General features: G+C 42.3%; 1 protein-coding gene across 6 annotated transcripts in view; it reads left to right on the top strand.

Moving 5' to 3' along the window:
- tiam2a (TIAM Rac1 associated GEF 2a) overlaps nucleotides 1-9,779 on the top strand; it is a 171,881-nt gene extending 162,102 nt beyond the window's left edge. For all 6 annotated transcript variants that reach the window (XM_080414416.1, XM_080414419.1, XM_080414415.1 and 3 more), the window contains 6 exons: nucleotides 1,058-1,166; nucleotides 2,369-2,430; nucleotides 3,058-3,166; nucleotides 3,415-3,502; nucleotides 5,285-5,448; nucleotides 8,872-9,779. In XM_080414416.1, coding sequence (XP_080270542.1) covers nucleotides 1,058-1,166; nucleotides 2,369-2,430; nucleotides 3,058-3,166; nucleotides 3,415-3,502; nucleotides 5,285-5,448; nucleotides 8,872-9,680 — 1,341 coding nt within the window. In that variant the 3' untranslated portion in view covers nucleotides 9,681-9,779. The remainder of the gene's footprint in view (nucleotides 1-1,057; nucleotides 1,167-2,368; nucleotides 2,431-3,057; nucleotides 3,167-3,414; nucleotides 3,503-5,284; nucleotides 5,449-8,871) is intronic.
- Nucleotides 9,780-12,540: the final 2,761 nt, after the last annotated feature.

The following is a 12,540-nucleotide window of genomic DNA, read 5'->3' as shown; positions in this document are numbered from 1 at the left end:
TTATTACACATGGATGACTGCATCATCACTTTCATATGGTTGTGGAGTATTCACACACTTCACCATCTATTGATCTCATGTGATGGATCTGGCAGGGGGGTCGATGGTTATTGCTTACAGCTGGCTCAGGTTGGACACTGGGCGGTATGGTTAGGACTGTCACCATTACAACGTTTAAGTTGACGATTAATTGTCATAGAAAATAATTGAGATTTAACGATTTGATTGTGTTTCTGGCGTTGGAACATGTGAATACAAATTTATTTTCTATTTGGCCTTTTGTAGGCTTTGTAATAAAAAAAATTGCACTGGTCAGATATGACAAATAACTTGAATAAAATAAATTACTGACATATTTAATACTTTACTTTTATACTTATTTATTTTTAAAATATATATTAAAAAAATTGCACCCATTTTCACGATTTTTCAAAAATAGCAGATCTACAAGCTCATAGCGCAGCACGAAGTGATGAGCTATGAGCTTGTATATGTGCATTATGGTTAATAATGGAATTTTATACCAGTTTGAACTAAGGTCGACTATAACACTGTCGTTTAGTTAGCTAGGTTCAAAGTGTGTGGTTATTGTATTCCTTTTTTCCTGTTTTATTGTAATTCATTCTTACGTTTTGATTGATCTTGCATGTAATTACATTTTTTTTTAATGTACATGTAATAATTACCTATGTCCCTATTGTATGAATACCTGCATATCGTTGCTGTCGGGCAGAAACCTTAACTCCATATTTTAACTTTTTGTGTTTAATTAAAAGACCTACTTGATCATACTACCGCGTCACACAAAAGCATCAAAACTAGCAGATCTGAAAGCTTGTAGATCTGCTACTTTTTCAAAAAAAATTGCAACCGTTTTAGACATAGAGGTTTCCACCTAACAGAAACGATATGTTGTCATTGTTGATCTTTGCATAATATTCGGTCGTTATTTTTTAAGCACATTGAGTCGTTTGTCGTATGAAAAGCGCTACAGTATATTAAATTTGACTCGACACGATGGCTGAATAACTTACTGTCTATTTTTATTCTGTGTCAGGTCACAGAGATCTCTATGGGAGAGTTTCTCATGCATTCCTCCGTGGTCTGGCTCAACCCCCATGCGTCTCTGGGCCGCATGAGAAAAGATCCTGATCTGACTCTGTTTGGTGAGTTCCACATTCTGTTCGTCTGTCACCACCACTGGGCTGCCACGTTGCATTCTGGGAAAATGAGTCCCCCCCTTGCCCAGAGAGCTTAAGGGATCCTGGCAGCCACAGTCTGCTGCTGGCACTCACATTAAAATTCCCACATGTGACAGTGTTTCCTCAAAGGCTTTGGACACAGGCGACCAAATCTGACACGCTTATAATGAGTTGGTTCAGCCTCTTTAGTGTCACCTGCTAAGAGTTTCTTATTAAAATGTAATCAACACTTAACAGCCAAATATTATTGGGTTGCTAATTATTCAGGATTGGTTCTGGCCTGGAGTGGCACTGAGACAAGTCTGTAGCTGTAGCCCTAGCTGGGGACTTTAAAGTCCGTCTCCAGGCGGTTTTGAGTTCCTGTCATCCCCCCCTAATTTTTCTTCCTAAACCGCCTGTGGGTTGTCCTTTGAAATACATCCTGCCTTAGCGATGCTATGGCAACTAGACGGACCAGCAGGCCATTCTCTCTTTTTTTCTTTCTTTCTAAATTTAGTTGTAGCCAATTATTATTTTTTGTACCCCCTTTTCCCTCCCAATTTAGTGGTCATGCCAGTTAAACCCTCCCCACACATCTCTGTCTGTGTTCCTGCTGCTGTTATCTGTACCCTACTGGCTCACCTGCCAGCGAGTAGCCCTCACTGGGACGATGTAGCACCTCCTCCTCCCGTTCACCGCACTCGGTGCCGCACTATGAGCTTGTATATCTGCTATTTTTGAATAGCCAAAGCTAAGTGGTTAAAATGATAGTGACGCTATGTTAACTAATTTAGCTGGGGACCCCCTGGTACCCCCCCCCCAAGGACCACTGCCCTGACCACTGACCTCGACTCTGCGGTGGAGGGCGGGTACTTAAACCCTGCACCAGCGAGTGCCCCAGGTCATTCTCATGATGGAGTTGTAAAGTGAAAGTGGTATTTCAGAGCATAGTTTTTTAGTTGGGTAGATTACTCTCCTCTCTGAATCAGTTGAACGAGATTTATTTGACAACGTTAACCAGGTCCAGAGTGTGAATGAACATCCATTCAGGCTATAGGATCAAATAAATCCTGGATGGGGGGACCTTAAGGCCAGTTGTGTGTGTGTGTGTTTATCTAAAATGTTTGTTAGGGAAGCGTTGCCTGAGTGGGTTTGTTGACGGTCGTGTGTGTGTTCTCTGTCATCAGTGTTCAAGAAGGCAGTCATCCTGGTCTACAGGGAGATCAGCAACAAACTCAACAAAAAGAAGGTGAGGAATCTCTCTCTATCGCCGTTATGTAGTCCCATACAATTTACACATTTAGGCATTTAAGCAGACGCTCTAAATCCAGAGCCACTTACAGTAAGCAAGGTAAATACAAGGTAATACATCAAATGCATAGAGATAGTAATCTAGGATCACAGGTAAACCAAGAACCTATCATCAGTCTAAACAGTATAATATCTGAACATGCATAATCTGTACATTGAAACTATACAAACTATAGCAGGGGTCTTCAACAGGGGGTCGGGGACCCCTAGGGGGTCCTCAGAGTTACTACAGGGGGGCCACCAAATCTTTGTGTGATATAATTTTTGATTTGGATGATTTTTACTATTAACCTCCTTGAACCCTAGCTTCCCTTTTCTGAGGAGAACTTTAGCAAAAAATAGCAGATCTACAAGCCCTACAAATTTTATACAATATAGAGGGGGTCCCCACTTCATCTCTCTCTCAGCTAGGGGGTCCTTAGCCTGAAAATCGTTGAAGACCCCTGAACTATCAACAAATGAACCTGGTATCTGTCTAAAATAACATCTGTTCATTCATACGCCTTTGATGGAATGTTTAACATCTCTCTCTCTGTGTGTGTGTGTGCGTGTGTGTGTGATACAGAATAATCCTCGCTCGGCTCTCTCCCACGGAGGAGGAGATGTGGACCCGTTTAAGTTCCGCTGGCTGATCCCCCTCTCTGCACTGCAGGTCCGATTGGGAAACGCTGCAGGTAAGAACCACAGCGTGGCATTTCTCTACATAAAACCACGCACTCTCCTCCATGACATCACTTACAAAATACATTCTGGAGCTTTTGTTCTCTCTCTCTCTCTCCCACACACACACACACACTAAAGCAGGATCTCATAACCCACACAGCCCTCTCGGCGTTTCCCTCTCAACAACACCCCCCCTCTCTCTCTCTCATTTGAATCCATAATCCATATTTTCACTTGTTGTCTGTTTGTTGTGGTGCAGGCACAGAGAGCAGCAGCGTCTGGGAGCTGGTTCACACCAAGTCTGAAGTGGAGGGCCGACCCGAGACAGTGTTCCAGCTGTGTAGCAGGTCAGACAACACATCTGTCTGTCTCTCTCTCACACACACACACACACACACACACACACACACACACACACACACACACACACACACACACACACACACACACACACACTACATCAGACAGAGTAAATGTACTCATCACAAACTTATCAGAGTAAATGTTCTCATAACAGAGTAAACATATCTCATCATGCACACTAGGTCAGCTCTGGCAGATTAAGACTCATTAGTATTAGAAAGTGATCAATACGCCGATCAATTTCTAGACCTGCCTGGTTGCATGAGAAATAACACACTACTGTTTCTATACTATACATGCTGTCGGTCAGAAACCTTACCTCCATAGTCTAACCTTTTTGTGTTTTTTCTTAAATTAACGCCCTAATTGATCACACTACAGCGTCACACAAAAGCTTCGCACCACGTTTCGAGCTTGTAGATCTGCTACTTTTACTATTTTTGAATTTGAATCCTGAAAAGTAACAATTTTGGACGTATGAGGTTTCCACCCAACAGAGACGATAGAAAACATCAATGACCCCCACCGCCGTTGATGTCAGCACTTAAATAAGTAAATAATAAAATAATGCCAGGGGTATGTAATAATAATAAAACAAAAATCATCACCTGGCATTTGTCCTTGTTCAAGGTTATAGAACAGGTGGTGCCTGAAGTGATGTATATTCATATTCCTAGCAAAAGAAAAAAAAATAGATACTGCATTAATTAAGCTGCATTATTACTGCAATCATGATAAAAACCCATTCCTCTTAAGGAAACGTTCAATACATTTATCTAATCTTTAAGGTCATCAGCAATTCACTACAAACTACTAAGGAGCTGAGTGTGAGGTGTGTGTACTGTACGTGTGTGTGTGTGTGTGTGTGTGTGTGTGTATTCAAGCGCATTCAAGTTCAGTCGTCACGACTGATTTCAGTCATTTTGATTCAATAGAAGTCGGCATGTCCTCTATGGAAGCATGTTGCGCAGCAAAAACAGCAAGATTTCTTGCTGGCTATTACAAGCTTGTAAATAAGCTGTTTTTGGTTATTATTTTAAGATTAGAGCATTTGAAGTGGTCAAACTAGCATTATGTTCAGAAGCGTCTTCCATAAAATCTAAATTATATCGGATATTTCATATAAAAGCACAGGCTAAAGCCTCAATCAGTGATTTCTTCACCTTGGTTGGCAGTAAACATAATATGGGACCCATGTGGGCGTGCTGGCTGGGATGTAGAACAGCAGGAACAATATTACTAAAACATAAAATGTAAAAAAAAAACATGTTGTGTTGATTGTTTAGGACAGTGGTTCTAAAAAAAATCATGCCAAGGACCCCAAAAAATTATATATATTTGGCCGCAGACCCCCATCTCAAAATATTTTGTTCCAGGGACCCCCAGAAGCAAAGATATGAGTTACAAATGTTCGCTTTAAAATATAAATATTCAAAGGTTTCCAAGAAAAATTTCAAAAAATTGCAGCTCTACAAACTACAACAAAAAAAAAAGTTAAAGTGGTTAAAATGATTGTGATGCCATATTAACACATTTTGCTGGGGACCCCCTGGAACCCCCCCTCCCTAAGGACCCCTGGGGGTCCTTGGACCCCACTTTGAGAACCAATGGTTTAGGAATCAGTGCTAAGTGTAGGGGGGCTCCTTTCACACTGAAAATCTCACATTAGGACTTGGCCATAGAAAAGCTTTCAGTCGTGACATTTCATTTTGCTTGAATCCCTGTGTGTGTGTGTGTGTGTGTGTGTGTGTGTGTGTCCTTTGCAGCATGGTGGAGTCCAAGGTCAGCATCATCAAGGTGATCCGCTCCATCCTGAGGGAGAACGTGAGGAGGAACATGAGGGGCGACGGTGCGTCAGAGCGAGGAGGAGGAGGCTGCAGGGAGCGGTTCGCGCCCCTCCGCCACACCATGCCCGCCTCCGCTAAGATAGGTGGGTCCTCTCTCTGCACTCTCTGCATTAACCCCTTAAGACCGGGAACGCATCCGTGTGTCATTTTTAGATTTCTTTGGGCTATTAACACATTTACCGCCGGGCCCGTAGTTCTACGGGCCGTTAAATCCAACGGTTAAGCGCCAATCCCGTAGCCTACGGGCTGTGGTGCTTTTTCCTTTTTTTCGAATTTTTTTTTTTTTTTAATTTTCTAGGGGGACCATTTTCAGTGTAACACCACCCGATCGGACCGGAAGTGCGATCACGTTTTTTGTTTCCCGTCTGTCTCCATTCTAAGTCGTACACATAAACCCCTGTAAAAGCTGTACAGGACATGTAGTTTTTCATCCTCGCATTTCCCATGTTAACTTAAACGATCAGAACTCAAACATGGCGGCTCCGTTTGACACGCGGTCTCGACGAGTAGACACCAGGACATGTGCCCGTTGTTTACAAACATTGGATCGGGCAATCTAAAGGATTTTAACGGGGCCTATGGCGACCTGAAAAAAACAAAAAACAACAATAAAACCTTGGCACTGGTGAGTACATTATGAGATTAGCCCTTGGCGGTGGATGTGTTAAAAAATAGTAGATATACAAGCTCATAGCACGGCACTCGGTGCCGCGCTATGAGCTTGTAGATCTGCTATTTAAACAAAGAAAATTGTGAACATGTGTGCAAATCTTTGAATTTATGTTTTTTAACATAAATTCAACATTTTTAACTCAAATCTTTGCTTCTGGGGGATTCTACAAATGTCTTCTAAATCCTAACAGTTTTCTGAAAAAAAATATGTTGCTATAATATCAGTGGTTCTCAAACTTTTTTCATGTCAAGGACCCCCAAAATTCCATCTCAAAATATGTTGTTCCAGGGACCCCCCAGAAACAAAGATTTTAGTTAAAAAATTTCACAAAAAATATATATATATTTTCAAAGATTTCAAAAATAGCAAATCTACAAGCTTGTACCGTGCGCCATGAGCTTGTAGATCTGCTATTTTTGAATCTAGCTAAAGAAATAAAAAAGACACACAGATGCGTTCCCGGTCTTAACGGGTTAAACATGTACCGCATCGTAACGCACGTATTTAACCTTTTGGCACTTTGTGTTTGGAATGTTAGCCTTTTTTTAAGAGGATTTATAGACTTGCAAACGTTGCATAAAAGTGTGGAATTGTAAGTATGCATATACTGTGTGTAGATTATCATATCTGGCGTTCTTATCGCGGCTAGGTTCCTTGGAGATAAAACTGCAAGAGGAGCACATTATCGTAAACTGTCGGGCAGAAACCTTGTATGTCCAATACCCTTACTTTTCAGGAAATGGAAAAGAGAAGCTGTGTTCCGATGGATCAAATGTAGTTATTATTTAGTCACAAGCTAATTGTCAATATGTTTTCAATGGTGAAATAAGTATAAGTAAGTATAAGTAAGTATAAGTATAAAGGGATAGTTCACCCAAAAACAAAAACAAAATTCTATCGATTAGTCACCTCATGGAGACTTGAATTAATGGATATTTTTTGTAGTTTTTGTCACATTCCTAAGACAATAATTTGATGACCAGCGGACCGGTAGGCAGCGGTTCCGGTAGGAGACACAAAGGAGACTCTTTGTGTCTCATCAAATTATTGTCTTAGGAATGTGACAAAAACCAAAAAATAGGAACGAGGGGTAAGCACGCACATCCCAAAAGCAGTAAGTCGGGTGCTGGACAACAATACGTACATGAGAAAAAGAAGGGAAGTCCGCACACCGATGGAGCTCCCAATGGAAGAGTCTGGTTTGTATTTGTTAGGCAACGTTTGGACCACTGTCGGTCTTCATCAGGTCTTGATACATTACAAGGCAAGACAGTTTAAATACAGGAAGGAGAGGCACAATACAATCAGCGGCAGCTGTGGTGTTAACCTGAAATCACACCCACCAGATATACAGGCTCAGGGTGAATATATATTGTTGCCATATAGAGCATTGCAGTTCCCGCCCACTTCCTGGTTTTTCCTGGTGCCGGAAGGAAAAACTCAATGCATTTTTCCCATTGACATTTCCAAAAATATTTATATCAATTAATTTAAGCCTAGAATCAAGCCATCCAGGGTCCTGGTGAATCATGACCATAAAACGTTTTTTTCTGTGATTTTTATTTTATATTTAATTATATGATATACTATATTTAATAAATACCCTTTGTTTTGCCGTTTAAAAAAAATTATAATCACAGAATCAAACGTTTTATGGTCATGATTCACCAGGACCCTGGATGGCTTGATTCTAGGCTTAAATTAATTGATATAAATATTTTTGGAAATGTCAATGGGAAAAATGCATTGAGTTTTTTGCGGTGGAACCCGGAAGGGGCGGGAACTGCGATGCTCTATAGAGCTTGTAGATCTAGGGAAGAGCTATACGGGGGCGGTGACGCCATCACAAAAAAAGGAAAAACACATTTCCAAATAAGGGCATTCACGGTGGACAGGCTAAAGGGCCCATCCTAAAAAAGTTCATGTGCAATATATTTACCATTCACAGCTGAAATGGACAAAAGAGAAATAAAAGTACCTCAATAATAAAAAACGCCTAAAAGTAACGACCACTAACATAGTATAAGTGCAGCAGATGCAATGCAGAATGTAAATAATAATAATAATAAAGAGGACACAACAAAACAATGCAAAATGTCAGATATACAGAAAAACAATAAAAATAGAAAAATAAAGAAAAATACAAAGGAATCACAAACATGGCTTGACATCAAACTCTTCATTGAGCCTGTGTATATATAAAAAGATTATTGTTGGAGGAGTAGACGATGATGGTCACCATCACGGGGGGGTCTGTCTACTTTTTCAATACCCCAATAACGGAGAGAAGTAATGCTGTGTCCATTTAAAAAAAAAATGTATAGCTCTATATGGCAACAATATATTCAGCCTGAGCCTGTATATCTATCTGGTGGGTGTGATTTCAGGTTAACACCACAGCTGCCGCTGATTGTATTGTGCCTCCCCTTCCTGTATTTAAACTGTCTTGCCTTGTAATGTATCAAGACCTGATGAAGACCGACAGTGGTCGAAACGTTGTCTAACAAATAAAAACCAGACTCTTCCATTGGGAGCTCCATCGGTGTGCGGACTTCCCTTCTTTTTCTCAAAAACAAAAAAAATATTCATGAATTCAAGTCTCCATGGGGTGACTAATTGATAGAAAAAAAGTCAAATAAATTACAGCTCACGTTGTATGATGGTGCGACACGTTGTGAGCTTGTAGATCGGCATTTTTTTTGCCACTTTGTACGACACTCTTCTACGACAACGTATATGGCATTGATTTAGGACCAAACTAAGCTGGAACATGGAGATACAAGGCTTCCACATGGAGCGATACTGAGATAACAATCTTCATCTCTCCCACCAGGTTCCTGCAGGAACTCCGCCTGGCTCTGCAAGCAGCCCCTCCTGGACCTGCCGGCCCTCCAGCCCGGCGGGAACCACAAACCGGGGCTGGACTCCGACGAAGGCAGCCTGAGCAGCGGGACCCCCAGCCACCTGTCAGACCCCCACCACCACCACCTCCTCCTCCTCCACCACCTCCCCCCCGGCGGCGGCGGCACCCAGCGGAGCTCCAGCTGCGACTCCAAACCCCGCTCCTCCTCGTCCGCCAAGGAGTCGGACGCCGTGAGCGACGAGGACGACTACGAGTTTGTGGAGAGGAGAGGAGGAGGCGGCGGCGGCAGGGGGAGAGAGACCGGTGACGGGGGCGTCGGCTCGGCGGAGGCGCGGCTCCTTCAGCTGCGACTGTCCGAGGAGGAGGGGGGTCTCGCGCCGGCCCCCCGCGTCCAACCCGAGGGCGCGGAGGTGGACACGCCGGAGAGCCGACCCAAACAGACACAGCGGACCGGCACCTCCTTGAAAGCCGCCGGCGCCGTCAAGAGGAGAGGCAGCGGTGGTGGTGGAAGTTTCAGGCGGAGCCAGGGGGCGCTGTTGAGCATGAGGCGGCACAGCCGGTCGCTGGACAGCCAGACGGACGCGGCGGCCGCCTCGTCGTCGTCGGCCGCCGTGGACCTCAACGCCCTGCTGGAGAGGGAGTTCAGCGTCCAGAGTCTGACCTCGGTGGTCAACGAAGACTGTTTCTACGACCCCGTCGTCGACACGACCCGAAACAACAACAACAAGAATCCCTCTTCCCCCTCCTCCTCCTCCACCTCATCATCTTCCTCCTCTTAAGGACGGAGACGAAGAAAGAAAACAATGTACCATGTGAGCGAAACACAAAGGGCTTAACCCATTAAGACCTGAGGCGATTCTTAAAAATGTTTTCTAAATCCTAACAGTTTTTTGAAAATATATCTAAAATGTATTTCTAAAATAGCAGATCTACAAGCTCATAGCGCGGCACTCGGTGCCGTGCTATGAGCTTGTAGATCTGCTATTTTTTAAGAGCCAAATAAATTTAAAGTGACACAGATGCGTTCCAGGTCTCAATGGGGAGTAGCTGACCGCCCCTGCTGCGTAGGAAGGGAAACCCCACGGTTCCTTGTACTGTATGCTCTCAGGGGTGGTGGATGGGTGTTGTGCCTCGTTTTGTAACTTGCTTGTTGTGGCTCGAGGTGCTTAAAGAAACGTCAGATCCGATCGATGCAGACAGGCTCACTACCACGAGTACCCCCCCGACGCCCTCCCCTCCCCCCAACGCAATAAGAGAGGCGAGACGACGCTGTCCCAACGATAACGACTGCAATGAATCTGCCAAGCACTGATGCATAATGTCTTATGTTCCCCTTCGTTCCCTGCCTGGTGGCTACCTAATGCTCAATTTATGCTCCCAAAATAGCCGATCTACAAGCCCACAACTTGTCGGCTGATATTATGATTATGTTCAATTCGCACCGACCGGCAAATTATGTTACACTTCTGTTTTGATCGTTTTCCTATAAACTGAGAAGAATGTCACAGGGGGGAGTTTGTCATTAGTGGCCCCCATATTTTGTTTATTTTGTTTTTCACGATTTAAGGATGGTGTGAAAGGAAAGGAAATGAGGTGTCAAGCGGTTAGGAGCCACCCCAGGAGCTGCGCGCTTCCTGTATAGAATGAACAGGAAGGAGACTTAATTAATCGCAGCTCTGCCTTTTTTGCTGTATTTTTGTGCACTAAAATACACTGTTTGCCTCTTTAAGAAAAGATTATTTGCTGTTTGTATATGATTTTTGTTGTTTTATTTTATTTATTGACTGGTTTGTTTTGTATATCTTAGCAAAGACATTTTCGGGGTGAAGACTTGAACTGTTGAAAAGATTTGGTCCACTTGTGTAAAAAAAAAAAGAAGAAAACAGATTCAGTACTGTGTTTTCCCCAACATTCTTTTATATGTAGACTATTGGATTATCTTTGTCTACAAGGATTATAATTTACATTGTGTGCATTGGGATGTACAGTTCTTTTTTTTTCTTTTTTTGATAAAACTGCTTTAATTTTAAAACTGCAATAATGTTTGAAGGCCAATGACTCTTTTTTTTATGTTTGTACGTTTCTTGTATATACCAGCTTTTGTTAAGTATGTTGTACATTTTCAACTATTTCTATATTCTCTTCTACATACTTGACATTGTACAGATTGTGTACAGGTGGTGTATATTTTTGTACAATATGGAGGGTACTGCTACACGAGACAAACCACCAAGTACATTAGTTCTCTTTCCCGGAGCTTTTTCACTTGAACCACTTAAGTCCTATATTATACTTACGTCATACAATTAATTGCGAAAATCTACAAGGTCACAACACGTGGCAATTGTTTTTGTTGATGTAATGACATGCCCAAAATAGGACGTCACAGCAGGTTGGAAGTGGTTAACATACATGCCTTTAATGCTAGCATACCAATGAATGTGAACGCCCCTTTTGTTATGGATCTTTGTTTTATAAATAAAGGTTGTTTTTTTCCATCTGTGAGTAAAGTCTTGAGAACAGTTCTTTCAACTAGCTACTAAGGCGACTTCTTTTACCATTATGACATATAACAGAGCTGGGATGAGACCACAGTACCATGGTCAGTGCTTGGGTTCAAAGCTCCTAAAGACATTTTTCACTGTGTCTTTATTCTAAATGGGTGTGTTAAATATCAGTTGTATCTTCCATGCCAGCTTGGCTCAAGAGATAAATCCAGTGTTTAAACTCAAAGGTTTAGGCCGGGCATACATGGGCAACTGGCGGCCCAGGGGCCACATGCGGCCCCAACCTTCACTTAATGCGGCCCACAGGTTAATATCGGAATACTAATATTATTGAGTTCAGCTGTTACAATTGCGAACATGACCCGCTTTAATTACTTCAGTCTATATTCGTAGCTTAATGACTAGTAAGTTAACATAAGTATAACTAAATGCATTTGAAATTAAATACAAATGTTACTTTTCAGGATTACAATTCAAAAATAGCAGATCTACAAGCTCAAAACGTGAGCTTGTAGAGCGGCTATTTTTGCTACTTTGGTGTGACAGAATGGCCCAACAGTAGTTGCCCTCTCCATCATCAAAGTTGCCCACGCCTGGTTTAGGGTTTAAATATCCCGAAGAGCATTTTCACTGTCCATCTAAATTCTAAAAGGTGGGTTAAGTATTATATTCTCAGTTGTATATGCCATGCCTGTGTGGCTCAATAGATACTATCTAGGGTTTATTAACCAGATGTTCAGGGTTAACATTTTGTGGCACAGCTATTCACCTGTTTCCTAGGTTGTGTGTTTTCCACTTCCTGTCGATTTCATTGGATATCATTGGTCATCTGACCAGTTTCATTGGATTTCATTGGATCAAATCGACAGGAAGTGGAAAACACATCCTAGGAATGGGTCAAGAATTACGTTCCCGAGTATATTATCCATCTCTGTGTAGCTGATGAGGTGAACCCAGGGTTTGTAAGCCAAGGGTTGACGGTTCAAAGCTCCTTGAGAACATTTTCACTGTTCATCTAAATTCTAAAGTGTGGGATATCTATAACGTTCCCAATTACACTATGCATGCCAGCGTGGCTCAAAAGATGAATCGTAGGTTCACAAACTAAAGGTTGCTGGTTCAAAGCTCACTC

The sequence above is a fragment of the Gymnoscopelus braueri genome, assembly GCF_963280865.1.
Source record: "Gymnoscopelus braueri genome assembly, chromosome: 19".
NCBI classification, from domain to species: domain Eukaryota; kingdom Metazoa; phylum Chordata; class Actinopteri; order Myctophiformes; family Myctophidae; genus Gymnoscopelus; species Gymnoscopelus braueri.
Note: the sequence above shows the minus strand (reverse complement) of the source record. Positions and strands in the feature narration are given on the sequence as shown.